Below are 25,183 nucleotides of genomic sequence, written 5' to 3'. Positions count from 1 at the left end.
TTGTGACACAACAGCAACAGAAGACTTCTCCTGTTGTTTGACTTCAGCATCGGGTTTGGGAATTACCCTGAGGTGATGCTGCTTGTTGTGAGCAGCCCAAAGAGCTGCTGCACTTTTTCCCAGAGCCAGGCTGTATCCTGACACTAAAATGTGGGGTGTTGTGGGGTCCTCTGTGCCTGGTGGGTGACAGGCATGCTCGTGCCTTGCAGTGCCCGTTGGGCCCCTGAAGAAGGTGCTCGTTGAAGACCCCAAGAAGCGCGTGGTGCTGATCGAGAACCTGCGTGAGTCGCAGCCCTACCGCTACATGGTGAGGGCCAGGAACGGTGCGGGCTGGGGGCCCGAGAGAGAAGCCACCATCAACCTCGCCACGCAGCCCAAGCGCCCCATGTCCAGTGAGTGCCAGCCTGGGCAGAGGGCAGAGGGACAGGAGCAGTGCTGGGGAGAGCTCCTCATCACCCCAGCTGCTTCCCCACCTCCTGTTTGCTCTGCTGCTCCAGCCATCCTGGGAATGCTGAGAGCCAGCCTGAGCATTGTACGGGTTTTTGCGCTTGTGTTGTTTTCTGCTGCTTGTCTAGTGTCACTTTCCACCTCTCCTGCAGTCCCCATCATCCCTGATGTGCCCATCATTGATGCAGAGGGAGGTGAGGACTATGACAGCTACCTGATGTACAGCACAGACGTGCTCTGCTCTCCAGCTGGCAGCAAGAGGCCCAGTGTCTCTGATGATTCAGGTTTGTGTCTCTGAACTTGAAAAGGTCATTTCTAACATTCATTTTCTTTAAAAGCAGCTTTTAGCAATGAGCTTCACTGCTCCTTTCCATCTCTCAGAAGATCCACGTTGTGGAGATGGTGGAAATCAGCCTTTGCAAAGCTCAGTAGCTGCATCCATGGGAACACTTGGCTGGTCACAGTGTAAATAAGGCCAGTGCCTCCTTGTTGTAGCCATGGGGCAAAGAGAAATCTCAGTGTGGAGTGGGAGAGGAGGTTTTCATGGCCCTCCCTGATCATCTTCCCTTTATGTTGACATTTGGCTGGACCATGAAACATCAGCACACAAGCACCAGCAAGGGCAAAACCTCTGAGTCCCCTGGATGTTAAGGGCCTTGGCCAAGACAAAAGGAGGGAACACAGCAGTGCTGGGAGGGCACTGGCCTCTCTTGCTCCATCCCTTCACTTTCTGAATGAGGCTGACTCCCTGGTCTTGTGCTGGGACATGAGCCATAAGTGAAATGATGAGGTGTGTCTGTAGGATCTTCTCTGGAGGGTTCTCCAGGGCCTGGGACCCAAGAGTGAGTCCCTGGTCTTTTCAGACCCAAGAGTGATGGGAACACGAGGAGTCCGACCACCCTGAGTGCACATCAAGGAGTGATGAAACCTCCCCTGAGCAGAGGACAATTGTTGCAGACTCTTCATGCAGGGACAGGCGTGTGGTGGGACTTTGCCTCTCACCTTTTGTCATGAGGGACACAGGGTTGGAAAACAGTCCGGGGGTTGAGGAGCCCCCTGCATGTCACGCTCCCACCACTCTCCACCTACCAGATGGCTGCACCACCTGAACTCCTCAGCTCACACTTGGAACACGGGCTGTGAACAGGCATCGTCCCCACTGGTGCTTGTCCCTTCCTCTCCCCAGCAAGCAGCACAGAGGTGGTGGGTGGCCCACCCTGACCCCTGCAGACCGTGCCAACACCGGTGCTTGCATTGTCCCAAAAGGCTCCAGGTGGAAATTTGTGCCATTGCTGGGAGAAGACCTGGACCTTCGCCGCATCACCTGGAGGCTCCCACCAGAAACCATTCCCCGCCTCTCTGGCAGCAGCTGCCTCTCCTTGGACACCGAGGGGCTCCTCCACGAGGAGGACAGCGCTGTGGCTACTGGCACTGTGAGGAGGAGCGGGACGCCCCAGCCCCAAGCAGGTGAAGGACGGCTCTGTTACAGCACTGAGTGTCCTGTCTCGTCCTGCTTTGAGCCGAGGGACCCGAGGAGGGGCTCTGTGCCCCCTGCCTCCCCTTGTGTGCCCACCCTCGTGTTGGTGTGATCTGCTTCAAAACCTTGTCCTGGTGTGTCCGCTCACACGCATGTCAAGGTAACCCCCATCTCGGCACGGACTTGAGAGCCTGCTAGCAAGTTGCTTCTACCAAAGGCTGGACCTTCAAGGCAGGAGCAAACTCAGATGATACCTGCTAAGTGCCACCTCCAAGGGCAGCTCTTCACAGTAATTAAGTTCCCTGAGCTTCTGGGGCAGGTCTGCTGGACTGTTAAACAGAAATCGCTCTCTTGTAGGTGGCTGATCTCTCCTGGCCTGCTGGGAGGGGATGGGGATTTGTTTGTCAAGGACCAGAACAACAGAGTGGAGTTTGCTTTTCAGATCCAGCTGAGATGGGATCCAGAATGAGATCTAGAGAAACCTCCTCCATAAAGAGCCACTTTCCTTCTTCCACCTTCTTTTAAAATCCGAAATGATAAACCACTGCTTGTGTCTAAGGGGAGATGTGAGAGAATGTGGTGAGAACCACAAGGCAGTGCTCCAGCAAGGCCGAGGTCTGGACTTACCTTGGGCACCGTGGATGTGTCTCATGTAGGGAGAAGTCTTTGTTTTTCTCTTTGTTTCTGCGTCTTGTGTTGGGTGTTGTGGCTTGTTCTAGATGTAGCATTCCAGAATCACCTTCCGGAGTGGCTGAAGCTGGGATTCAGCCAAGGCCAGGGGGGAACCATGATGCCTCCTGCTTCCTTCCCATGGAAAGTGGAGCAGCACCTTTGTCCACACCCCTGTTCCTCACAGTGTGCCCTCTTCCACAGAGCACTTGATGAATGGCCGGGTGGACTTCTCCTTCCCCGGCAGTGGCAGTGGCACCCTGACCAGGACAGCCAACACCAGTTACCACCAGCTGAGTTCCCACATGCACCAGGAGCACAGGGTGATGGGCAGCTCCTCGCTGACAAGAGACTACTCCACAATGCTGATGGGGCATGGTGAGTAGCACAGGGATGGGACCTGCTCTTCCCTTCCATCCCCGTGGCTGTCTTTGGACCTGCACCCTAAAGTCCTCATGGGGTGAGGACTGTGCTCACAGCTAAGGTGGCCTTGAACCACAGGTCTAGAAGGTCATGTCCCCACCACTGGTGTCTTGGTGCTTTGCTAAGGCCTCTCTGCTTCCAGACCTGTTTGGAAAGGGGTCCCGCCCCTCACAGGCAGGGTGCTCAGGGAAGGGAGCTCCATCCTTATCCTTCACACTCCAGGGAGAACACGTGTCTCTTCTCCTCACTCTGTCCAGCAGTGTGGTTGCCTTTCAGCTCCACATGTGTCAATCAGCTGGTGCTGACAGAAGGTGGCTTAAAGATTTTTCAAACCTGAGCCTTAAAAAGTCACCTGTGCAGGAGCCTGGGCTGAACCTGCTCTGAAATCTCCAATGATGTTTTTCTCTTTCTTCTTGCACCACTTCTGTAGATTACCCAGGGACACTCCTCCCTCCCATCCATGAAGATGCTGGGAGGACACTCCTCCGGCCCCAGGACGTGGGTTTCAGGAGCAGGGCAAAGGTGAAGGGTTACTACCCCAGCATTGGCTGTCGGGACTCTATAATCATGACTGATGGGTCCACAGGGATGTGCAAGTTCATAGGTACAGCTTGTCCAGTGCTTCCTCCCAGCCACACATCCCATAACAGCCCAGCCACCGTCCATCCATGAGCTGCTGCCATCCACTGCCCACCCCAAACCTCCTCTCCATGGCTTGCTCTGTGCTGTGCTGATCTTCCTTCTGACCCAGCTTGCACCTCCATCACATCACCTTTCCATTTGCAGGTGAATTGCAGGTTTCAGCCCACCTGGACAGATTAACATTCACCACCACTGCGCCACCGTGCTCTGATCACCCCATTGTCCCCATTGTCTTCATTCCTAACAAGCTTCTTGTTCTCAGTCTTACTCCACAGGCCTTTGGAGAGCTCTTGGGGAGAGCATGTGTTCCTTATGAGATGTCCCTCTGCAAGCTCCTTGTCAGCGAGGGGCTTCAGTCCCTGAGTGTCACATGGGAGGATGCTGCGCTCTCCGTGAGCCCAGTGGGATGAGCTGAGGAGCACTCAGATGTGGTCCCAGGCCACATGAACAGGGTCTGGAGGGCTTATTTAGCTGTAGATTAGGGCCAGTCTTAATTGACCTACACCTGATTAAGTCTATGAAGCTTCTGGAAGACTGGACAAGGTGCTTAGGGGTGAGGAAGGTCACAGCCAGCACCAGGCCCCTTCTCTGGGCTCTCTGCCACAGGAGCACATTGCTTACATTAACTTGTCCCAGTCAAGCTTGGCACCCTGAGGACATGGGATGTCCCTGTGGCTGTGCAGAGCCAGCCAATCCCCCTCATGACAGGTCAGCTTGCAGAGATGACATCTCACCACGTCCTCCCCAAACCATCAGGACCATCCCATGTCTGCCTGTGCCACCCCCTCCTCTCCCCCAGCCCCCTTTGCCTCCATCCCCAAAATCTCCAGCCTGATGTTCCCTTTCTGCCTCAGACTCCAGGAAGCCCCTGGGCATCCCTGACACCCCCACCCGCCTGGTGTTCTCTGCCCTGGGCCCCACGTCCCTGAAGGTGAGCTGGCAGGAGCCGCGCTGCGAGAAGGAGGTGCAGGGCTACAGCGTGCAGTACCAGCTCCTCAGTGGAGGTCAGTGAGAGCCACTGTGGCTGGCTGGGAGTGCTGAGTGCTGGAGAGTCTGGCTCTGGATGGCTCTGCTCTGAGCCAGGGGGATTGGACCAGATGATCTCCAGAGGTGCCTTCCAGCCTCAACCATTCTGGGATTCAGGGTCCTAAATCTGCTTCTTGTGTAGCCTTTTTTTTTGGTGAGGAAATGTTGCAGCTACCTCTCAGCTTTCATTCCCTGTTTCTCCTAGAGGAAGAGCAAGTCCTGGAGTTGCTTGTAGAATCATCTCTCCTCCAAAAAAACCCCCCCTTTTGACTGATTCTCTCCATCAGCCCAAACATCTTGCATGAATTTTTTTTTTCCACACATGGGACTTGGGAGAAGGATTGAAATGAAAATATCTTATTTTTACATGAATCTCAGAGCAGTATTAGTGAAAATGTAATTCTTTTGTCTGAAACTCCTAGAGTTTTCAAGAAGCTGTTGTTTGTCCCAAGCCTTTTTTGGAAAGACATCTCATCCTGCACTACCCATTGTTGGTGGCAAGGTGTGATGCAGGTGGTTGGGGAGGGACCCTGGATGGCTTTCCCAGGCAGTTTGTTTGAGACAGAGTTTAGGTGAAAGTTGCAGCCCTGTCTTTGTGCCTGCAACGTGGTGTTGACATCCTCTTCCCTGTGTGTCCCAGGAGAGGTGCACAGGATCACCATCCCCAACCCCAGCCAGAACTCGGTGGTGGTGGAGGACCTGCTGCCCAACCACTCCTACATCTTCAAGGTGAAGGCACAGAGCGAGGAGGGCTGGGGCCCTGAGAGGGAGGGAGTCATCACCATCGAGTCCCAGGTGGACCCACAGAGCCCGCTCAGTCCTGTGCCAGGTGAGCTGCTGGGGACAGGAGGGTGGCACTGATGGCTGTGCTGCTGTCTGCATGCTGGCCTGGCTGTTTTCTCTCCTCTTGACGCATCCTCACCTTTCCTCTCCGTTTGGAACAGGACCTTCTTCCCCACACATTCACTTGACACTCGTTGTCCAGGAAGCTGAGCCCTTCCAGCTCATTCCATAAATGGTCTGTGCAGATCCCTCCTAGGCTCCCTTTGCTGTGATTCTGACATGCTCCCTGTGCCCTTGCAGGTACCCCCTTCACCCTGAGCACCCCCTGTGCCCCTGGACCCCTGGTTTTCACTGCCCTCAGCCCGGATTCTCTGCACCTCAGCTGGGAGAGGCCCCGTGAGCCCAATGGGCCCATCCTGGGCTACAGGATCACCTGTGAGATGCTGCATGGAGGAGGTACAGTGTCAGGCTGAGGCAGCACAGCTCCCTTGTGTAGAGCACCAGGTACCTCCAGCTAAGGCAGCAATCTGCTACATTTTGGCCAGGACCAGTGAAAGAGTTGTTTGCAGACAGAGTGGGGGCATGAGGCTGATTCCAGGCCTGGGAGCTGCTGGCTCCTGACACTGTGCCATTCTGTGGTCTGGGCTAACAAATGTGGTGGGAAGAGGAAGGACCTCAGCCAAAAGCCCGTGGAGGTTGGTTGAGGCTCCCCACTGCAGTGAAATGGGGTTGTTTTAACCCTTAGCAGAAGTGGGTGCAGTCCTACAGCCTGGGGGTTGTAAAGCTCAGGGACAGCCGAGGCAGCAGAGTTGAGGGATTGTGTGTTTGGAGGGACCATCACTCTGGTCTGTCTTCACCACTCTGTGTCTCTGGATTAGGGGAACCCAGGACAATTTATGTTGAAGGAGACAACCTGGAAACTACCCTGACTGTGCCCCACCTGAGCGAGAATGTCCCATACAAGTTCAAAGTGCAAGCCAACACCACCCAAGGCTTCGGGCCAGAGAGAGAAGGCCTCATCACCATTGAATCTCAGGACAGAGGTACAGTACCCTTGTCTTTGTGGAGTGCAAAGAGAAACCTCTCAGAGTAGGGAACACAACTCCTGCAGTCGCTTTCCAGCTCTGGTGGTGATTCCATGCTCCATGAAAGACATGGAGACAGTTTTCCTTGGGGGCAGTGCTGTGCCTGGTGAGCACTGTTCCAGTCCTGGTGCTTTAAATGAGGGAACACCTGCCACTTTAAACACTGAGGTGAAACTTCCCTTGAGGTGAAACTTCTGCCTGTTTGTACAAAACCTGGAGGCAGCTTCTTACTGCCCATTCTGAGACCTTCCCAGTCCTTCCAGTTCCTCCTGAACCTGGCTCTGATATCAGCAAGGGAAGATTCCTGAGCTTGCTGGTGCTCACTGTGCAGGGTTGAGGAGCTGGAAGCTCTTTGTTATTTCTTGACTGTTATTTCTTTTCCTTCTCCCCAGGTGCTTTCTCCCAGTTTGGAGGACAGCAGTACATGAGAGAAGTTTACAAATTCCCTACTGAATACACCACCAAAACCAGCATCAGCCATTCCTCTCTGGATCCCCACTTCACAGGTAGGAGCTTATTGTTGCATTGCAACCCTCAGAAAACAAAGGGTAATTCTGCTTGTCCAAAAGTATGAGGCTGCTTTTACCTCGAGTGCCAAAGGCAGGGGAGGAGGGTCCATCAGGTGGGATTGAAGAGGGTCATCTCTTTTCCTCCACTGTGTCCCTGCTTTGCCCCAGGGAGAGCTGCAGCCATTTCCACACATGCTGCCCAGTCCTGGAAGGAATGCTGTATTTGAGAGTCCTCCAGGACTATCACTAGGGTCCAAATCATAGCTCTTCCTGCAAGTTCCGTCTCTTCAGATCAGACAGAAACAGAGCAGTGGGACAAACATCTTAATTCACATCAATGTAGTTGTCCCATTTTATCCCACTTGAGCTCGTGGGTTCATGCTGCAACATGGAGAGTTTGGGAGCTGTCAGGAGATCCATCCCCTTGCACACATAGCCAAGGCACTGGGTCACTTGGTGTGGAGAGGTCCCTAAATGCCACTTTCTGTGATGGAAAACTCCTGCCTGGAGTCATGGGGCAGAGCAGACCCTATTCCCTGTGACCCCACACTTGGTGCCTTCCCCTTGCAGACGGGATGCTGGTGACCACCCAGCATGTGGAGAGCTCCAGCAGCACCCTGACCCAGGAGTTTGTGAGCCACACGGTGATGGCCAGCGGGACCCTCAGCCAGCAGGTGGAGAGGCAGTTCTACGAGGCCTGAGCCGGGGCAGGCCGAGCACCAGCAGGACTTTCGGGATCAGTGTCAGGATTCTATGGAACAACCCAAAGGTGCTTCACCCAGGTGGTGCCTGGGCAGCTCTCCTGTGGGCACAGACCTCTGAGGCACTCCAGGCTCTGCACTTCTGCTTTGGAGCCCAGCACACCCAGAGCTCTGGCACAGCTGGGTGTGTAAGCTCATCCTTCAGGGCAGAAATTGGGGTGTCTCCATGGCTTCAGCCTCCCCAGGTAAATGGAATGGAATGATTTTATTGTCAGGTCCACGGTTTTGAGAGGATGTCATATGTCAAAACCATGATTTATAGAGGGTCACCATTTCTATTTTTGCTCCAAGCTCTCTGGCAGCTTGTCTATTCACTGGAGTTGTTTTGTTCAGTATGGGGTTTTTTATGAGAGCTGCAAGGTAGGGTTTTGGGGTAACCTGTGCTTTCTTATTGCACCTATTTGTGTCTGTCCTTTGCTGCTGACATTTGGTACCACGATAGCAAAGACTAACCTTTCATTTGTGTTGCATTACTTGATGGCCTCAGATGCTTTTTTGTTTTTTGCATACAACATTGTACAGTTTTCATAGTATATATATAAATATATATAAATGTATTTTATTATTTTATAAAAAAATGGAGGTGGATGAGATCTATGCTGAATGTGGAGGCTACACTGGGATTGTGGCTGCTGGGAAACATGAATAACTGGAAGAAATGAGTTAAGGGCTTGATCCAAAGGCCACTTGAACCCTGTGATGACGCTGGTGGGCTCTGCCTTGGACTTTGTATCCTTCAGCAGCAGAAGCTCCAGTAGAAGGCTGCAAGGGGGCAGATCCACTCACTGCAGAACATCTCCCAGCTGGAGCACTTGGACACAGGAGGGCTGGGAGCTTCCTGGAGGTGAGGGATGGGAACTGTCCTGGTATTCCTCACATAGCTGATGTGGACAGAGTGAGATTTCAGGGCAGAGGATGTTGGGTACCTTTTAAAAGACTTTTTGCCCAGCAGCAACATCCATAAAGGGACCTGTGTTCCATCAGTAAACACAAAAGAAGAGCAGACAGGCACTCCCGCCATCCTGAAGAAGTCTGAGACTCCTTCCTTAACCCCCAGCTTCAGCTCCCCTCACACAGGGCAGGGCTGGGCTGAGCTGAGCCCCTGCTGGGTTTGATGTCCCAGTGCTGGGCAGGATCCGTGGAGGCTCCCTGCCCTCTGCCAGGGAAAACAAGCAGTGGAACCTTTCCCTGGTGTGTTCCAGCTGCATGGGAGCAGCCAAGGAGCCTGCCTGGAGCAGCAGCTGCCACTGCTCTGGGTTAGAGCTTCCCACCAAAGCAGCAGCTGCCTGGGACCCTGGCAGCATCACCAGCCTGCTTTGATCTCACACTGAACCTTGGGGTTTTTTTGTGGTTTTATTTCTTTTTTTATTTCCTTTTTTCTTTTGGACTCTGAAAAAGAGCTCACCACCAACAGGCTTTTTATTTCACTGGGGGAAGGGCTGTACATCTTTCAGCCAAAGATGGATGTGGGTGAATCAAGTCCACAGGAATCTCCATGACTGCAAATGGACCTGGGTCAGTTTTGAACTGGGCTCAAGGGATCCTTCACCAGCGCTGAGGTTTTACTGTGCCTTCAAGAAGCACTTATTTCTTCTGAGCAAATGCCAATGGCATGAGGCTGCCTCCCTCCCTGCTCCCCTCTTGCCTGAGGTTGGGATTTTCTCTCCTCCTGCTCAAGGACCTTGTGACCCTTTCCGTGATCTTTGTGGTCCAGGGTCAGACACTGAGAACTGCCTAAAAAAGGGAGTTTCCCAAGCATTTTAACCAAAGATGATCCTGTTCTCCAAGAGCAGAGCATTGCCCATCATCTGCTTTCCAGGGAATCAGGCCTTCCCCATGCACATGCACTAACCCAGGCCTGTCTCTTTTAATTTCATCTGGTTGTTGGAATGGGTGCTGTTTCAGCCTTTCCAAGGATCCAGAGCAGGTCTTTGATCAGATGGCTTTCTCTTGCACTCAATAAATATTTTCTCTATATTCTGCCCCTTTATTGTTGTTTTTTAGATTTTTTTTAAGTAAAATAAAAAATCTCTCCCACCTCCCCCTATCCTCCATCTGCAACAGCTGCCGGGCAGGGGCCAGAGGCAGATTCCCAAGCAGGAACTTGGGCCATGTGTCAGTGCCTCCTGCTCCTGCACTGCCATCCCCTCCTGTGACTGCAGCTCTGCTGGACTCCACAGCTCTGGTCTTGGCTCCTTACACCAGTGCAAGCTGGAGTTAAACCAGTATCCTCTGAGGAACAGTTGCCTCTGAGGAACAATCCCAAGTGCTTTTGGCCCACACAGGCACAGAACAACTGTGCAAATGCTTTGCTTTTATTAGGTAAATGATGCAGATGGACAAACTGATCCCCTTGGGAAAGCCTTGGGGAGGGGGGCGATGCCAGCCCAAGGTTCCCAGGGGAGGTGGTCACTCCTCTACATGCGCAGAGCCTTTGCCCCTCCCGAGGGCTTGGTGAGGTAGAAAGTGGCTTTGCCACTGTATTTCTCCTGAAAAACAAGAGGGGTAGTCAAGGCTGGGGGGAAAGGCCCTGCTGGTCAGTTCCACACTCACTCTACCTCCACTCTTCACTGAACTGTAACTCCTGGTCATGTTTCCTCTCTCCCACCTCTGGCAGAGGCCAAGGGTCTCTCCTCATTTCAGACCCTTCTCTGCCCCTTCTTTCCCCCTCCCCAGCTATTTTGAGGGTGGACCATGATCTCATAGAGCAGCAAAATGATGTTTGCCTTGTTCACAGGCCCCATGTCCGGACACCCCCATTCTGCTGGAATTTCCAGCTACCTGTGCACACCAAGGTGCTGCATTAGGGAACACTGGTGATGGCACTGAGATCTTTCCCAGGCTATAACTGCCAGTGTTCAGCTCAGGAGTACCCAAGCTCAGCTCAGATCATTTTTCTATGGATGGATTTGGCTTTCCTGAAGCTCCCCCAGCACCTTTTCATTCCCTTTCTCAATGCAAAGAGGTCTTGGGGCAGGCTCTGTGCTGTGCCCCTGAGTGTTCCCTTGGGATCTTTCAGTCAGTCTCCTGGGGCTTTTCTGCCACGTACCTGGATGTGCTTCTTGGCTCTGTCTGCAGCTCCAGCCTCCAGCAGTGTCACCGTGCAGCCTCCGAAGCCTCCCCCAGTCATCCTGCTGCCATAAACCCCATCAACTTCCAGGGCTGCCGCCACCAGCACGTCCAGCTCGGGGCAGCTCACTTCATAGTCATCCCTGGAGAGAGGAGAGCCGTGCTCTGCCCTGTCCTGCACTCTGGGCACAACCACTGCACCCCTGACAGCTCCAGCTGGAGCAGTCACTGCCATGGCAGCAGTGCTGGGTGCTGCAGACCCTGGCCCAGCTCTGCCTGGAAGGGCTGTCCTCAGTCACCCTCACCTGAGGGAGTTGTGGCTCTCCACCATCAGCTTCCCGAAGGTCTTGTAGTCCCTGTCCTGCAGGGCCTCCGCTGCCTCTGATGTCCGTGCTATCTCGCCAATGACGTGCCTGGCCCGCCGGAACACCTCATCCCCCAGGTGGCTCCTCGCCTCTGCAGAGACATTTGTGTCCCTGCACCAAAGCCTCACAGCCTGCAGGATGCTGCAGGGCTGCATCCTGCAACCACCCTGCGCCAAAGCTTCTCTGCCTGCAGCACGCTCCCATCACAGGGTGTGCGCCCACCCACCTCCCCCAGGTCTCAGCCCACGGGGCACCAAGGTCTTGATGCCCCAGGGAGTGACCAGAGATGAGGGGGGAGCTGTCCCCACCTTCCAGTTCGGCCGGGGTGGCATCCCGGAGGCTGGCCTTGCCCAGAGCCGCTGCTGCCTCCTCGCACTGCCGCCGGCGCGTGGGGTACTCGCTGCCCGTCAGCGTGTGCCGCACGTTGGAGTTGGTGATGAGCACGGCCAGGCTGGCATCGCTCAGCGGGACAAGCACCGTCTTCAGGGACCTGCAGGGAGAGCTCAGCCGTGTGCCCGCCCCGGCTCTCAGACATCCGAGTGAGGCCACGTGGCAGGCAGATCCAGAACTAGGGAGGCAAAGTCCAGGTGGTTTGGGATTTCACTCCAGCACTTCACTCCCTCCCAAATATTAGTTCCATAATAGACCCTAAGGACCGTGGGAAAGACAACCCAGGAGAGTAGCAGAAAGGTTGCAGAAGGAGGAATCAAGACCAGGAGGAATAGAGTGCAGGCCGGCCCACCCCCATGACGAGGTTTTGAGCGGGGTCCAAGGGTTAACCTCTCTCGGCACGCCTGCCCTTAGTTCGTGGCCACAGGGCCAGCTCAGCCCCAGCTGCTCAAGGAGGTGGGCGCAGCAGAGTGAGCTCAGCCCTGACCCTGACCTGCAGTCGATGAGCAGCGCGTGGCCCTCCTTGCCCATCACGGATATGAACTGGTCCATGATCCCACAGGGCATTCCAGCAAACGTGTGTTCCGCCTTCTGGCATGCCAGTGCCTTGGCTACCAAATCCCCATTGTCTGTGCCACAGCAGAGACACACAGGTTAGCAGCTCCTGCAACTTTATCCCTTGCCTGGGGGCAGGGGAAGCAAACACGGAGGTAAGGGGTTGTTTTCCCACGGAATGGGGTTTTGCAGCTGCAGGTGCTTGTTCCTGCACCACTGCATGGCCTCTTCTGCCAGCCTGGACCCCAGATCCAGCTGGATGTGATAATTGACATTGGTATTTCAGGTATCGTGATTTTTGGGGCCATTAAGGTGGGGAAAGAATGCTCCCATGGGAACTTCCTCTCATCCTCCTGGCCAGCCCCAGGAGAGGTCCATGGATTTTAGAGGTTTGGGCAGGTCAGGCTGGATGAGCCAGAGGAGCCACACAGGCAGGGCAGTGCCAGCTGGGAGTTGTTACCCACTCACAGCAGCATTTTCCCAAGGGCTGTGGGATCAAGCTAAGGGCACCTCCTTCATCCCAGCTCCCACCTAGAAGCAGATGCCAGGGCCCAGGACAGGCTGCTGCCTTACCAGGGCAGAGCTGTTGCAGGAAGGTGTAGGTAGCCACCTCCAGAGCAGCCGAGCTGGAGAGGCCCCCGCCCAGGGGGACGTCACTGGCCATGACAGCGTTGAAGCCTGGCAAGGGACCACCTGCAGGAAGAGAAGAGGAGGGAGGAGGTGGGCCATGAGCCCCTGCAGGGCTGTGTGTGCCCCACAGCTCACAGGGAATGGCACAAGGAGTCCCTGTGCAACATTTCAGAACACAGGGTGACCCACAGCAGAGTGTGACCCTGCAGCCCCCCAAGCACAGGAACCTTTGGAACTGAGATTGAGTTTGCTGGAGCCTGGTCCTGGCAGAGCTACAGGATTACACTAGAAGAGCCCCTGGAGTGCTCCCAAAGCTGGATCTGAACAGCAGTTCCCTGCAAGGGGGGCTCTGACCCACCCCTCAGCCCGGCCTTACCAGGGTAGTGCTGGATGACGCCCTTGACGTAGTTGGCCCAGTGAGGCAGCCCTGGGCTCAGGGGCCTGCTGGCAGTGGGAGCCGGGAACTGCACCTTGTGGGGCTCGTCTGCCTCTGCCGAGGTGGTGATGATGGAGATGGTCTCATCCTGTGTGGGGGCTCCCACCAGCACTGTCCCCAGGTGCAGGGCCTGGAGGTGTGGAAGGTGGGCTCAGATCCTGCAGCACCCCTTGGAGCATCCCCACAGGTGGCAGGTGACAGCTGTGGCTGCTTCAGCTCACAGCTCAAGCATCCAAGTGTTCTCTTTAGCCCCCCAGAGCACCCACTGCACACTCTGGCTTGGAACAGAATTAAACTTCCTGCCTATTTACTGACCCACAGGGTCAGTCTTCCCACCGAATGTTGTGCCTGACCCCCAGTTTGGTGCCGGGTGCTGCTTGTTGGGCTCCGGGGGAGTGGTAACCACACCAAGAATGGGAGAGGCTTCGGGAAGTTTCCTTGCCTGCCAGGGAATTCAGCTGACCTGCTCCCACGCTCCTCAGCCTTACAGTAATTGGCTGTAGGTTTGATTTAGGGCTGAGTGGGGACTTCACCGCTGAACCAAAGCGGCTCGGAAGGAGCAGGAAGCTCCTGCTGATCTGAACCATCTCTGCCACCAAAACATCGCTCTCTGGGAACGGGAAGTTGTTTGACGGGGCTGCAGAAAAAAGGCTTCAGCCTCTCGGAGAGGTGTTTGGGAAAAGAATCACATCGCCGTGAAGCAGAGAGGAGTTGGTCTGCAGGGGGGGCTGCAGCAGGTCCGGCTCCGAACCCCGCTCTCTGGGCAGGGGATCCCGGAGGATCCCTCAGGGTCCTGGGTGGGCTTTCCCGGAGGGAACATCCCGAGACGGGGGTGGGAAGGCGGTGGCCGAGGACCCCCGGCGGCTGCCAGAAGGACCCGGAAGGGTGACATGGCGAGAGCCCGGCGCCGGAACGGCAGAGCACGGCCCTTACCATGGGCAGCACGAAGCCGTCGTTGTAGTCGGTGTGCTCTCCGATGAGGTTGACCCGGCCGGGGGCCCACACCGCCAGCACCGGCAGACCCCCGAAAGCCTCTTCGTACACCCGGCGAGCAACCGCCAGCAGCGACGACGGACCAGCCTCCGCCATGGCCGAGCTGCACCGCCTTAGATGGGTCCCGAACCGCCCCCAGGAGCCCCGCACCGCCCCCGAGCAGCCCCCGAACGCCCCGAACCGCCCCCAGGAGCCCCGCGCCGTCCCCGAGCAGCCCCCGAGCGCCCCGAACCGCCCCTAGGAGCCCCGCACCGCCCCGAGCGCCCCGCACCGCCCCGCACCGCCCCGAGCGCCCCGCACCGCCTCGAGCGCCCCGCACCGCCCCGCACCGCCCCGAGCGCCCCGCACCGCCCCGAACCGCCTCTTCTCACGGTCCTGGGAATCGCTGTTCGTGCGCATCCCTACGGAAAGGGCGAGGGCTCGCCCCTACACCCCGAGTGTACCTGCGGCGGGGCCAGCACCGAAGATTTATACCACATATATCCATATCCCAAAGCATGTCCTAATACACGTAGAGATTAATACGTGTTTATTTTGCACGTGTCTCATATATGCAGGTTCTGCCTATGCAAAGTATGGAATTTATATATCTGTACAGATCAATAGGTGTATGTGTCACTGTGTTACGCCTATGTACATCAGCGTCTTTGCTTTCCGTTCAACTACACGTACACCTGTGTGTGTGTGAGGTTGTGAGGTTCCCCCCGCCCGTGGGGCCGGGCTGCTCCGCTCCGCTCCTGGGGCGGGGCCCGTTCCCTGTTCCCGGTTCCTGGTTCCCATCCAGCCGCCGTCGCGGGATCACCTGGCCCTGGGGGACGACGAGCCCATGGCCAGGAAGGAGCCGCTGCTCAGCGCCCTTAAAGGTGAGCGTGGGCCCTCCGGCACCTGTGCGAGCTTTGCCTGGCCGTGCTTGGTACCGGTCTGACCGGACTGACGGCCGGACCGCGCTAGGGCTCCCCGAGCCAGCCTCGCCGCCCGACCTTCGCTTTGGGGAAGTTTACCCGAGTTCCTGCCCGGCGCAGCGGCGGCAGCCGGGGAGGGTCGGGCCTTGCCGGGGTCTCGGACCCCCCCCCCGCCGGGCCGTGCAGAGCTGTACCCCCGGTACCCCCTCCCCTTTCCCCGTCTGGGCACCCACGGATGCCGCCGCTCTCTCTCTTCCTCGCAGGAGGGGTGTTGCGGCTGCGGGAGGGCGGTGGCCCCTGCACGGACACCTCGCCGCACCTCGTGTCCCTCTGCCAGCTGCTGGAGAGCGTCCTGCGCAAGGGGCTCCGACGGGAGTGACCCTGCGTGCCCGGGCGGGCGGTGGCAGCGGCCCCGGGCCCGCTGCGAGGGGTCTCGCACTCCTTTTCTCCCGCAGAACCGGCCTGGGGCTTCCGCAGGCGGGATTACTGGCACTGGCTGGAGCAGCTCCCCGCGGGGACCAGCGGCCGGTGAGCGCCCCAGAGCTAGACTGGGGTGAAAATCTGAGCTGTGGTGGCGTCTGTCGCGACACGCTCATCCCAAAGAGCCCAGGTGCAGGGAGGACCCTCCGGTGTGCTGCCAAAGCTGCTTCCACTCTCCCCGAACAGGCCGGACCCTCTGTCCGTCAGCATCCGGAGAGCCGGGGGCTGTGAGCGGGCGCGGACGGCGCAGGGCCGCGGGCGGTGCTTTGTGCGCTTGGCCCTGCAGGGGAAAGTGCTGGTGGTGGCCGTGAGGCAGCTGGCACAGACCTCCCGACTCCTGGAAGTGCGCACCTGGGGGGAGCTGCTGCCCACGGACCGTGGGCTGTGAAACTGAGGTGTAACCTGTGCTGTTTCACTGGCTTTCAGTTCTATGATCCAGGGAGCTCCATCCTCGGAGTGAAGATCTCCGGGGTAAGATGGTGGCTCACCCGAGGCAGGATGCAGCCTGTGATATAGCACTGCACTGCTGCAGGGGATGGGGAAGAGTCCACTGTGATTTTTCTAATCCAAATTTAGCGCTGGAATCTAAATGCATTCCTGCAGTGGTGGAAAAAAATCCCCAAACAAACGTGTAAATATTTAAACATCATTTGAATCCATCTAAGGTTGGCTTTAGTGGCATGGGACAGGAAAATTTCTTCTGAAGTATCTTCCATGTTATTCATTTGTACCAAGGATTCTGGCTTAAGCAGACCCAGTCTGGCTTTGAGGAGAGGCCATGTTGGATCGGCTCAGGCTGAGGGGTGGCACGGGAGTTTAAATGGCTGCATTGCCTTGATAGGCTGCAGCACTCCATCCATCCACAGCCAGGCTCCTTGGGGGACCAGGCCAGGGTGGAAGCCTTTAATCTTTTGTTTATGATAAATAACCCCATGTTAAACCTGTACATCAATGGTTTGTAAATCACCCGTGCTGCTGGTGCATGAGCAGATTGCAGACCTGGCAGTGCAATTGCAAGGTTTGTGTAGGAGAGCCTGGGCAGCTTTGCTGTGCTTCTAAGGGGAAAAATAGTCAGTGGCGTTTGCTGCAAGTCTTGGTCTGAATTTTGGGAAAAAAGGTACCAAGCTGCACCTGTGCCCGCAGCAGGAGCCTGGCATGAGCCTCCAGCAGCACTTGGGTGCATGGTGCTGGGATGCTCTCAAGGCCTCACCCCCAGGACTCATTAGTTACACTGCAAATGGCTTTATTCTGTCCTCTGCCATGCCCCTGTGAGGCTGTGGCTGCCAGGAACCTGGCGGTGACTCTGCCTCTCTCTCCATCCCCATCCCTCTGCAGAGCCTTTCCTCTCACTGCTACTGGTGCTGACAGAGATAGATTTCTCCCTGGACCTGCAGGTGCAGCTGTGAATCAGTGGGGTGGTGACCAGCACAGGGCTGCCAACGTGGGGCCCTGGCCCTTCCCTGACAGGACCAATGGCGCTGACACTCCTTTGTTTGCAGAATTGCAGCTTCTTGGACGAGAGCTGGCTGCTGCCAGTAAGAGCCCATCGCTGCTGGGAGCCGTCCTTCTGCCACCTGGCCCTCCCTGAAAAGTCAAATGAGGAAGATAAGGAACGGTTTGGTGGGGAGGGATTGCCACACACCCTGGGGTGAATTGGCTCAGGTCCACCAGGATGAGCAGAGCTGCCTCTGCTATTGAGGCTGGATCCTGCTGGGTACCTGCAGCATCACCAGGAGCAGATCCCAGCATTCCCGGGAGTAAAACCAAGCAAGAGAAGCACCCAGGACTGAATCTCTGATATAAGTGAAGTTTTCCCATGCTCTCTTCCCTGATTTCTTGCCAAAAAAATCCCCATTTCCCTGGGCTGACACAGATTACGCATCAGTTGGTTTCACTCTTGGTTTGCTCAGTGAAACATCAGTGTGTTATTGAGAACAGCGGGGACGCCTTTGTGACTTTTAACGATGAAGAGCATCCCTCCACCACATTTTAAACCCAAAAGAATCCCCAAAAAGCTCGAGGCAGCTTTGGGACTGGCCAAGGCATGCACTGAGCCGTGGTGCTGCTGCAAAGCCTGGGATGCCGCTGGCTTTGGGGCATTTCTGGCAGCCAGTGCCCCCGCTGGCCGCGGCTCAGGCCCGGCTAATGCGATGTGACAGTGAGTGCTGCTGCACACAGCAGCGCCTCTGGGGAGGGGCAGCTGCATCCCCCAGCTGCGTGGGGACATGTGGGGTGAGGCAGGAGGGCTCTTCAATGAGTTAAGGGTTTTCTGTTGCTTTGCTGTCCCATCCGTAGAGCAGCTTTGTCCCTTGAGGGTCTGGGCACAGCCAAATCCTGAGGGAGGACAGAGACAAGCAGCCACTGATGGTCCCAGCTCAGCCTGGGGCACTGGGACTTGCCTCTCCCTGGGCTCCCAAAGCCCTGGGTTGGCATCAGTGCCAGAAATTATCCAGGGTATGGGGTCCTTTGGATGTCCCATGGCCATTGCCAAGGCCACTGTCACCATCCACTCTCTTTCAGGTGTGCAGTACTTACGAGACCGTCCCGTGCCGAGCACTGGGGATGGTGCTCAGGTAGGAACTCTTGATCCTCCTCTCCACTCTGCAGAGGGATCTGGTCAGCATAGCCCTGAAAATGCCCCAAAAAGGGAAATAAATATCCTGCAGAGAGCACTGGGGCTGTCTCAGGTGCTTTTCTCCCAATTAGCTCAGCCTTGCCAGTATCTGCTGACCATGAGGTGGTTTTTCCCTGCATTCAGTGTATGGGTGAAATGTCATGAGTAGTACAAAAGGCGAGCCAGGCAGGGTCCTGGGGCTGAGTTGAGGCTCGGCTGCACCCCCAGGTATGTGGATGGCCGAGTTTTTGTCACCAAGGTGCTCCCCGAGAGCCAGGCAGAGGTGGACGAGGTGGTGCTGGCCGGTGATGTCCTCGATGGGATCAATGGCTGCTCTCTGAGATACGCCTCCCCCGGGCAGGTGGGGGGGGGACAGAAGGCTGGGCTGGGCTGTCCCCTCTTCTGCCCCCTGCTCCCCTCTGCTCCTTCCTCCCTCCAGGCTGTGGCTGTGCTGCAGAGGCTGAAGGGACAACCGCTCACCTTCCGCCTGCTCCAGTGGCAGTGGCACGACGGGACAGTCTTTGAGCCACTGCTGCCCTACCTGAAGGCCCTGAAGGAGAAGGAGCCCCACTTCCAGCTGCAGCACAGCCCCCGGCACAGGGGTGAGAGGCAGCCCTGGCAGCTGCAGGGGGGCAGGTGGGTCTGTGCCATGGGCAGCCCCCAGGCTCGGCTGAGGGCCCTGGCACTGGGGTAGCCCTGTGCCCACACTATCCCTGATCTCTGCTCGAGGCTGTGGGGCCAAGGCTGCCCCCGTGGCCTGGAGGTGAGGAGGTGCAGGGGGCTGGGAGCATCTTCCCCTGCAAAAGCAGCAGGAGGGATGTGTGGGGTTTTTCCTCTGATGCCCCCGAGCCCTTTGCTCCCCAGGCTGCTCTACAGCCTGCAGTTCCTGGGCCAGACCAGCGTTGGGACGGTGAGACTGTGGGGCAGAGACCTGCCAGGGGGTGAATCATCTCTTCTGGAGTTCTCTTCATGTGTCCAAGGGTTATTCCCTCCTTCCCATTCCATTTCACTACAGTAGCAAAGAGGTTCTGGAGGGGGCCATCCCTGTTGTGCTGGAGAGGAGCTTGGCAGTGCGGGTGAGCAACAGGGCTGGGGACATCCTGGGAAGGGCTCTGTGAGAGAATTCAGGTTATGGATATTTTTTCCAGCTCCAGGTTCACTTGGCTTGGCTGAATATTTGCCACCCCATCACCCCTGTGGGGTTTTTTCAGGTCAGAAGCATCTCAGCAGCCAGGATAGGAAAGGGCATTAAGGAAAAAATGCAACCACATGCAGGAAAGCACTTGGAAAACTCTGGGAAGGCTAAGCCTGATTCCAGGAGTGCTTCAGGGCTCAGGTCACTGTTGCTTGAGCCTCTGGGGGGTGTTTGTGAAAAGACTGAAGTGTGGAAGCACTGGGTCGTGGACAAAAAAGGGCAGCAGAGAGAAAACTTGAAAAAGCTGAGGCTGACTGTGCTTCATCACCTCTGCATTTGGATAATCTCTGGTGAGTGTCTGATTAAAAACAGAGCTCAGGGCTGTGCTGATCAGGGCTTCTTCCCCCTCATCCCCCTGTAGGAGGTTTTATTTGATGTGAAGGAGGCAGAAGTCCTTGTGCAGGAGAGGGCTTCTTCCAAGGTGAGTAAGTGACATCCAAGGTCTTGGAATCTGGTGGCATGGGGAGCCCAGCTGGAGGGGTCCTGGGGACAGAACAAACCAGGAACAGGGCCGACAGGGCCTGACCACAGCCCTGAACAGCCCCTCCCTGTCCCCTGCACAGCTCCACCCCTACCCCTCCATCTCCTGTATGGGACGCTGCAGGAGATGGAGCCCCAGGACCTTTGCCTTCTGCGTGCTGTGAATGCTGTCTGCAGGTCCTGGTAGGGCACAGAGGGATGTGGCTCTGGGAAACCTCTGAGCGAGGTCCAGAGCAGCTACAAGGTCCCTGCTGCGGTGGGAGGCAGGGCTGGCTCAGAGCTGGCTGGATAATGGATGTGTTTCCATTTTTAGCTCTTCCCCCAGAGCCCTGACGGGAGCACATTTGACTGCCTGGTGTTTGCATCCAGTTCTGAGCAAGAATGTGAGCAAATCATTGGGAGAATCGGTAAGGGAAGGGTTTAAGGATTCAGCTACCATCAGTCACACCGTGGAATACCAGGAATTCTGTTCCGGTCCACCACATGCAGGATCTGACTTCATTCCTTTTGTTGAGGTTACTAAGATGAAGAGATATTTCAATATTTTTCTGGTGTGGGTTTTTTTTTTAAGGACCACTAGACAATGATTTTAATTCAAGAAACAGCTTCTAGGCATACCCAGATGCTTCATTGTTTCCAGTAAAGACTTGGAGGAAATACCATTTTCAAGGGATGTTATTTTAAACATACTTTTCTTGCAGGAGCTGAGGCTGCTACTGAAGCTCAGCACCAAACCAAGCATTCACAAAAAAAAAAAAATCCTATGACCTGGAATTTTTCGTTTTCAATTGGCCTAAATGCAAGCTGCGTGGTTTTTCCTGAATTACATGGGCTACTGAGGATTCTCAGATTTCCCATGGGGATATTCCTGGCAGGCAGGGTCCCTGGACAGACCTGGTCTGGTGATTGACCTGAGATCACTGAGCCTCACCTGGAATTTAAGGTGGTGCTTAACTTTGTGTCTAAGTTGTAAACCTAATTACTTTGTATCAAAGGAATCTTCTCCCCTACAGCTTTAGCAAGGAGAATAGGAAAATACTTGTTTAAAACCCATCATCTCAGAACAGGATTTGGGCAGGACTCTGCTGCGAGCCAGGGGCTGGGTTTGCTCCGAGCAGTGTAGGACAGGGAGGTGAGGAGGAGGAGGAGGCGGCTGTGAGGTGGGTGAGGAGTGCCTGTTCCTCCAGCTGCAGGATTTAAGCACACGGAGTGGTTTGTCTGAGGGAGAAGAGCACAATGAGGCACCACTGTCCCAGCAGCAGTTGAGGGATGCAGGCCTGCCTCCCACAGGAAGTTGGGATGGATTTCATGCTCTTCCTCACCATGGTGGTGGGAGATCACAGACAGCCACTCCAATTTACCCCAGCCTGGTGGGAACTGCTGCTACTCTTGCCCCCAAACAGCACAACTTCCACTGGAATAAATCAAGCTAGGCTGGCTCAACCACCTCCCTGTGCTGCTTTCTGTGACACCTCCAGCCTTACTCGTAGAGCCTGTTCTGGCAGGGCTGAGCAGCCTTCCCCTCCACTCGGGGTTAATTACCATGGCTCAGGTGCAGTCTGAGCACTTTCCTCCACCACAACCCAGCAGGGCCTGGCAGCTGAGGAGCCCAGACCTGCCTTGGCCCAGCCTGCAGCAAAGGTTTGAGTTCAATCACATTCCATTCAAAACTCTGGCTGGGAAACGAAAATCCCCATGGAGCACCCACCCATGTGCTCAGCAGCCCCTCTACTCCCAGGGTGCACAATCAGCTGTTCCCCCTGCAGAGCAGGACTGGCACAGCCCAATCCCACAGGAACGCTCCCCACACTGCTCAGGAACAGCCAGGTGGTTTTGCTTCAGCCAGACCAGTCACAAGTCCAAAATAAACTTTCCCTGCATCCACTAGAAAGAACTCAGAGCTAAGCTTGTGCCCTGATCAGAGAAAAGTCCCCCAAAAAGCCACTGCAGCTTCAGCTAGTCCTTCTGCCCCCCTACACAGCTGTAGGGCTCCACTCTCACAGGCCACAGCAAGGACTCAAGCTGCACAAAATCTCCAAAATACTCCAAGAGTTCTCCGTTCTGTTGCCAGCAGAGGTTAAGTTGCCAAAGCAGCAGCCCAGGATTACAGGAATCTGTAGGAGGCAGAAGCTTCTTCAAGCCCATTCAAACCAAATGACAAAGACTCCTCACATGTGAATGTAAAACATTTAATTTAAAAATGTTGACACTACAATATATAAAATAGCTATTATAAATGCACATAGTGTATTCTATAGCTGCCAGGTTTACATTTTTAGGAAACTGTAAGTTACACTGTGGTTAAGACTTGTAATTTCACCCTCTGAAGGAAGTCCACATTTGATCACAGTGATGCATGGTCAGACTAACAGCCCCAATTGTTAAACACTTGGATCAAGTCATAACCAGTTTTATTGCAAAAGGACCCTGTACACATTTATATCAATTCTAGTACCTTACAAGTTTATCTACCCAACAAGTCATTAACATACAGAAACATGCATGAGAAGCAAGAAAGAACACCCATCCCTTCTGCATATTAGCAACTTGTCACTCCCGAGCCCGAGGCTCAACATCACTGAGGTTTATGTGAACAGTCACTTTTAGCATTCATCCTGAGTGAAAGATGGAATGACGTAAGTACAAATGCAACATATTATAAACAATTTCTTACAAAAAAGGTCACAAATTAAAACCAAAGTATTTTACAGAATTAACTACAAAACACCATAAAAACAGCCTTCACTTAAGCCCTCTCTCCCCGTATCCTGCGAGCCAACTGGATATCTTTGGGCATGATGGTGACTCTCTTGGCATGGATGGCACACAGGTTTGTGTCTTCAAACAGACCCACCAGATATGCCTCGCTGGCCTCCTGTTTCAAGAGCACAAGAAATGTTGTTAAAAACCCTCAGCCCAGCTCCCCCGGCACCGAAGCCCAGCCGGCCCTCAGCAGTACCTGCAGAGCACCGATGGCTGCACTCTGGAACCTCAAATCTGTTTTGAAATCTTGGGCGATTTCCCTGACCAGCCGCTGGAAGGGCAGCTTGCGGATCAGCAGCTCCGTGGATTTCTGATAACGACGGATCTCACGGAGCGCGACGGTTCCCGGCCTGGATGGAAGAGGCAGGAGGGGGCGGTGAGGCGGAGCAGGGGCTGCGGCAGCCTGGGCCGAGCCGAGGGCCTTACCTGTAGCGGTGAGGCTTCTTGACGCCGCCGGTAGAGGGGGCACTTTTCCGGGCCGCCTTCGTGGCCAGCTGCTTGCGCGGCGCTTTCCCCCCAGTGGACTTGCGGGCGGTCTGCTTTGTACGGGCCATTTTTCCTCACTTACCTACAGAGACACACACGCGTGACACCGGGGACCGGCTGTCCCCGTGACCCCCAGGCCCGACGACGCAGCGGCCAATTCCCTCACGCTCCAAATGCCCCCCTCCCCCGCCGCGGGCAGGCGGCCAGCGGCCTCCCCCGGGACGGGGAGGAGGAGTAACGGTTACCCCGCCGCCCCCGCCTCGCGGCCCAGCCGCTCCCGTCCCCGGGGAAAGCGGACTGAGTCACGCCGCCTCCTCCTTCCTCCCGGGCCGCCCCGCGGTGGGGGGGGGGGGTGAGGCCGCAATGGTGGGGGGATGGGAACCGGCCGTGACTCAGGGCACGTAGGCAAGGCCCGGCCTGTCCGCCGCGCTCCCGGAGAACTCAAGGCCGCGAGCGGCCGCGCAACACCACCGCCCGCTTCGAGACGCGTCCGCTGCCCGGTACTTACCGGTAGGAAGAGAAGGAAGCGCCGGTGCCGGTAGCGCTGCGCGCCGAAGCCTCTACGCTGTGCTGCTACCAAGCCGCTCCTCAGCCGCCGCGCCGCTCACTGCGCCCACCCCGCCGCAGGGACACGCATTTTATAGTGGGGGCGCGCGCGCGGCGCGGTGGCGTCACAATGCCTGTAAGCAACGCGCCGCGCTATTGGCCGGGACCTCCGCCGGCGCCGTCGCGTCACCACACACAAAGGCCGTGCTCCGGTTCTCCGGCGCTGATTGGACGCGCGGCCGAGCGCTGATTGGTTGTTAAAGTAGGCGTCCGATTGGGTGTTCAGGGAGGAGAAGGATCCAATCGGTGACGGGCGGGCGCTCTGCTCGCTGATTGGACGAAACGGGGCAGGGTTTGGATCCTACCCTTTGTTGCGAAGCTCCACAATGGGAAGTCAATAGGAGCGGGGAGAGCGGCGGCGGCGCCGTGGGATCCCCCGGGCACCCCAAGCCGGCCCCGGACGCCCCCGCCGCGGAGCCCCGGCCCCGGCCTGCGGAGCAGAGGCGCCCGGCGGGGGCTGCGAGCGGCGAGGGCCGGGCCGCGGGGTCCCCCCGCCTCCGCCCCTTCTCCCCCGGGAGCCGCCGGTGTGCGGCCGCTCCGCACCGCGCTCGGGGGTGGCCATAGGGCGAGCGGAGGCACCGCAAGGAAAGGGGTCTGGCAGCGCCTCCGGCACTTCTTGCCCGGATTTGTCATTCCAGATGCCAAGGAAGGGCTGTCACGGGACTTGGATTCGCACTGGGCAGTAGGGCTGGGATGTGACTGCCCCATGTCAGAGCCTGACCTTTGGCCCTGCGAAGGGAGCAGTCAGGAGCTGGGGCTCAGCCCCTCTACGCTGCCATTCCCCAAATCACACTGATCTGTGGGTCACCTTCACCCCCAAAATGAATCAAAAAGTTTCATTGCTAGCAGAAATCCAGAATCCATGCTCCCTGTTGGTGCCATCTTAGCATTTATCTTCCTAAGATAAATAACAATTCAATAATAAAACTTGCCTTTTGCAGAAAACTGCTGCCTTAAGTTACACCTTGACGTATATCACTATTTGACTGTATTTGCACTGACTGTGGAGGCAGGTCCCTGCCCCCACAGGAAGGCTCCCAGGATCAAGAAGAACAGGTCTCAAATGCCCTGGAGTTGTAGCACGTAGGATATGCAGGGAACACAAACAGACACTCCTGAAGGCGTTCCTGAGGTTCCCAAAGTGGAGCACTGGGATCACCCACTGCATGAGGCTCTGCATCCTCGGCCTCTGGGCTCAGAGGATGGAAGGACCAGGATGGAGCCCTGCATGTTGTGAATGCATTGGGAGCGTGTCCCGCTCCTCCATCCAGGCTGCCACTCAAGCAAACGTGGCACCATGGTGTGACACGGCTGTCACGTGTGCCCAGGCTGTTGCTGCCCGAGGGATGTCGTCTCCCCTGCCTCTGGTCCTCATTTTCAGGTTCATTTTCTCTCTT

At 56.2% G+C, this 25,183-nt stretch overlaps 4 protein-coding genes across 47 annotated transcripts in view; 2 read left to right on the top strand and 2 right to left on the bottom strand.

Moving 5' to 3' along the window:
• The window catches only part of ITGB4 (integrin subunit beta 4), a 29,027-nt gene extending 19,228 nt beyond the window's left edge, over positions 1-9,799 (top strand). For 3 of the 6 annotated variants that reach the window (XM_059864762.1, XM_059864763.1, XM_059864767.1), the window contains 11 exons: positions 210-392; positions 600-731; positions 1,714-1,914; positions 2,798-2,971; positions 3,447-3,620; positions 4,513-4,662; positions 5,325-5,513; positions 5,768-5,923; positions 6,346-6,510; positions 6,945-7,058; positions 7,632-9,799. In XM_059864762.1, the coding sequence (XP_059720745.1) occupies positions 210-392; positions 600-731; positions 1,714-1,914; positions 2,798-2,971; positions 3,447-3,620; positions 4,513-4,662; positions 5,325-5,513; positions 5,768-5,923; positions 6,346-6,510; positions 6,945-7,058; positions 7,632-7,762 (1,769 nt within the window). In that variant the 3' untranslated portion in view covers positions 7,763-9,799. Of the gene's footprint in view, positions 1-209; positions 393-599; positions 732-1,713; positions 1,915-2,797; positions 2,972-3,446; positions 3,621-4,512; positions 4,663-5,324; positions 5,514-5,767; positions 5,972-6,345; positions 6,511-6,944; positions 7,059-7,631 lie in introns of those variants that run through there. The other 3 variants (XM_059864765.1, XM_059864764.1, XM_059864766.1) reach the window with 3 other exon arrangements.
• A 317-nt stretch (positions 9,800-10,116) lies between these two features.
• Positions 10,117-14,410, bottom strand: GALK1 (galactokinase 1). Its single transcript, XM_059864777.1, has 8 exons — positions 14,201-14,410; positions 13,208-13,397; positions 12,775-12,894; positions 12,140-12,275; positions 11,565-11,746; positions 11,197-11,347; positions 10,872-11,034; positions 10,117-10,311 (listed from the first exon to the last, which is right to left on the bottom strand). The coding sequence occupies exons 1-8, from the start codon at positions 14,354-14,356 to the stop codon at positions 10,240-10,242; spliced, it is 1,170 nt and encodes a 389-aa protein (XP_059720760.1). The 5' UTR covers positions 14,357-14,410; the 3' UTR covers positions 10,117-10,239.
• A 216-nt stretch (positions 14,411-14,626) lies between these two features.
• On the top strand, positions 14,627-22,306 carry LOC132336864 (uncharacterized). Of its 39 annotated transcripts, none has more exons than XR_009488986.1 (6): positions 14,678-15,123; positions 15,426-15,690; positions 18,163-18,215; positions 18,696-18,858; positions 19,267-19,332; positions 19,813-20,474. XR_009488986.1 is itself a non-coding variant. In XM_059864780.1 (6 exons), exons 1-5 carry the CDS (start codon positions 14,812-14,814, stop codon positions 19,824-19,826), a joined length of 807 nt encoding a protein of 268 aa, XP_059720763.1. In that variant the 5' UTR covers positions 14,678-14,811; the 3' UTR covers positions 19,827-19,872; positions 20,015-20,474. The 39 variants fall into 39 exon arrangements, 8 of the variants coding, with proteins under 8 accessions (XP_059720763.1, XP_059720762.1, XP_059720764.1 ...); XM_059864780.1 differs by lacking the exon at positions 19,267-19,332 and having other exon boundaries at positions 19,813-19,872; positions 20,015-20,474; XR_009488984.1 differs by having other exon boundaries at positions 14,683-15,123; positions 18,696-19,332; positions 19,813-19,872; positions 20,015-20,474.
• Positions 22,307-22,325: 19 nt separating this feature from the next.
• LOC132336868 (histone H3.3A) lies at positions 22,326-23,842 on the bottom strand. The gene is made up of 4 exons (XM_059864786.1): positions 23,689-23,842; positions 23,121-23,262; positions 22,891-23,044; positions 22,326-22,806 (listed from the first exon to the last, which is right to left on the bottom strand). Exons 2-4 carry the CDS (start codon positions 23,246-23,248, stop codon positions 22,678-22,680), a joined length of 411 nt encoding a protein of 136 aa, XP_059720769.1. The 5' UTR covers positions 23,249-23,262; positions 23,689-23,842; the 3' UTR covers positions 22,326-22,677.
• Between the last annotated feature and the right edge of the window lie 1,341 nt (positions 23,843-25,183).

The sequence above is a fragment of the Haemorhous mexicanus genome, chromosome 20, assembly GCF_027477595.1.
Source record: "Haemorhous mexicanus isolate bHaeMex1 chromosome 20, bHaeMex1.pri, whole genome shotgun sequence".
NCBI classification, from domain to species: domain Eukaryota; kingdom Metazoa; phylum Chordata; class Aves; order Passeriformes; family Fringillidae; genus Haemorhous; species Haemorhous mexicanus.
Note: the sequence above shows the minus strand (reverse complement) of the source record. Positions and strands in the feature narration are given on the sequence as shown.

What these genes read in the sequence shown, in the direction of transcription:
- GALK1 (XM_059864777.1), bottom strand. Translation starts at nt 14,356, where the DNA reads ATGGCGGAGGCTGGTCCGTCGTCGCTGCTGGCGGTTGCTCGCCGGGTG. An exon ending in GAGAGCCACAACTCCCTCAG is followed by an intron (nt 11,035 to 11,196) that starts GTGAGGGTGACT and finishes TCCTCTCTCCAG; the next exon opens with GGATGACTATGAAGTGAGCT. An exon ending in GAGCCAAGAAGCACATCCAG is followed by an intron (nt 10,312 to 10,871) that starts GTACGTGGCAGA and finishes CTTGTTTTTCAG; the next exon opens with GAGAAATACAGTGGCAAAGC.
- LOC132336864 (XM_059864778.1), top strand. Translation starts at nt 14,812, where the DNA reads ATGCAGGTTCTGCCTATGCAAAGTATGGAATTTATATATCTGTACAGA. An exon ending in GCTGCTCAGCGCCCTTAAAG is followed by an intron (nt 15,124 to 15,425) that starts GTGAGCGTGGGC and finishes TCTTCCTCGCAG; the next exon opens with GAGGGGTGTTGCGGCTGCGG. An exon ending in CCCGCGGGGACCAGCGGCCG is followed by an intron (nt 15,691 to 18,162) that starts GTGAGCGCCCCA and finishes ACTCTCTTTCAG; the next exon opens with GTGTGCAGTACTTACGAGAC.
- LOC132336868 (XM_059864786.1), bottom strand. Translation starts at nt 23,248, where the DNA reads ATGGCCCGTACAAAGCAGACCGCCCGCAAGTCCACTGGGGGGAAAGCG. An exon ending in AAGAAGCCTCACCGCTACAG is followed by an intron (nt 23,045 to 23,120) that starts GTAAGGCCCTCG and finishes TCTTCCATCCAG; the next exon opens with GCCGGGAACCGTCGCGCTCC. An exon ending in CAGCCATCGGTGCTCTGCAG is followed by an intron (nt 22,807 to 22,890) that starts GTACTGCTGAGG and finishes CTCTTGAAACAG; the next exon opens with GAGGCCAGCGAGGCATATCT.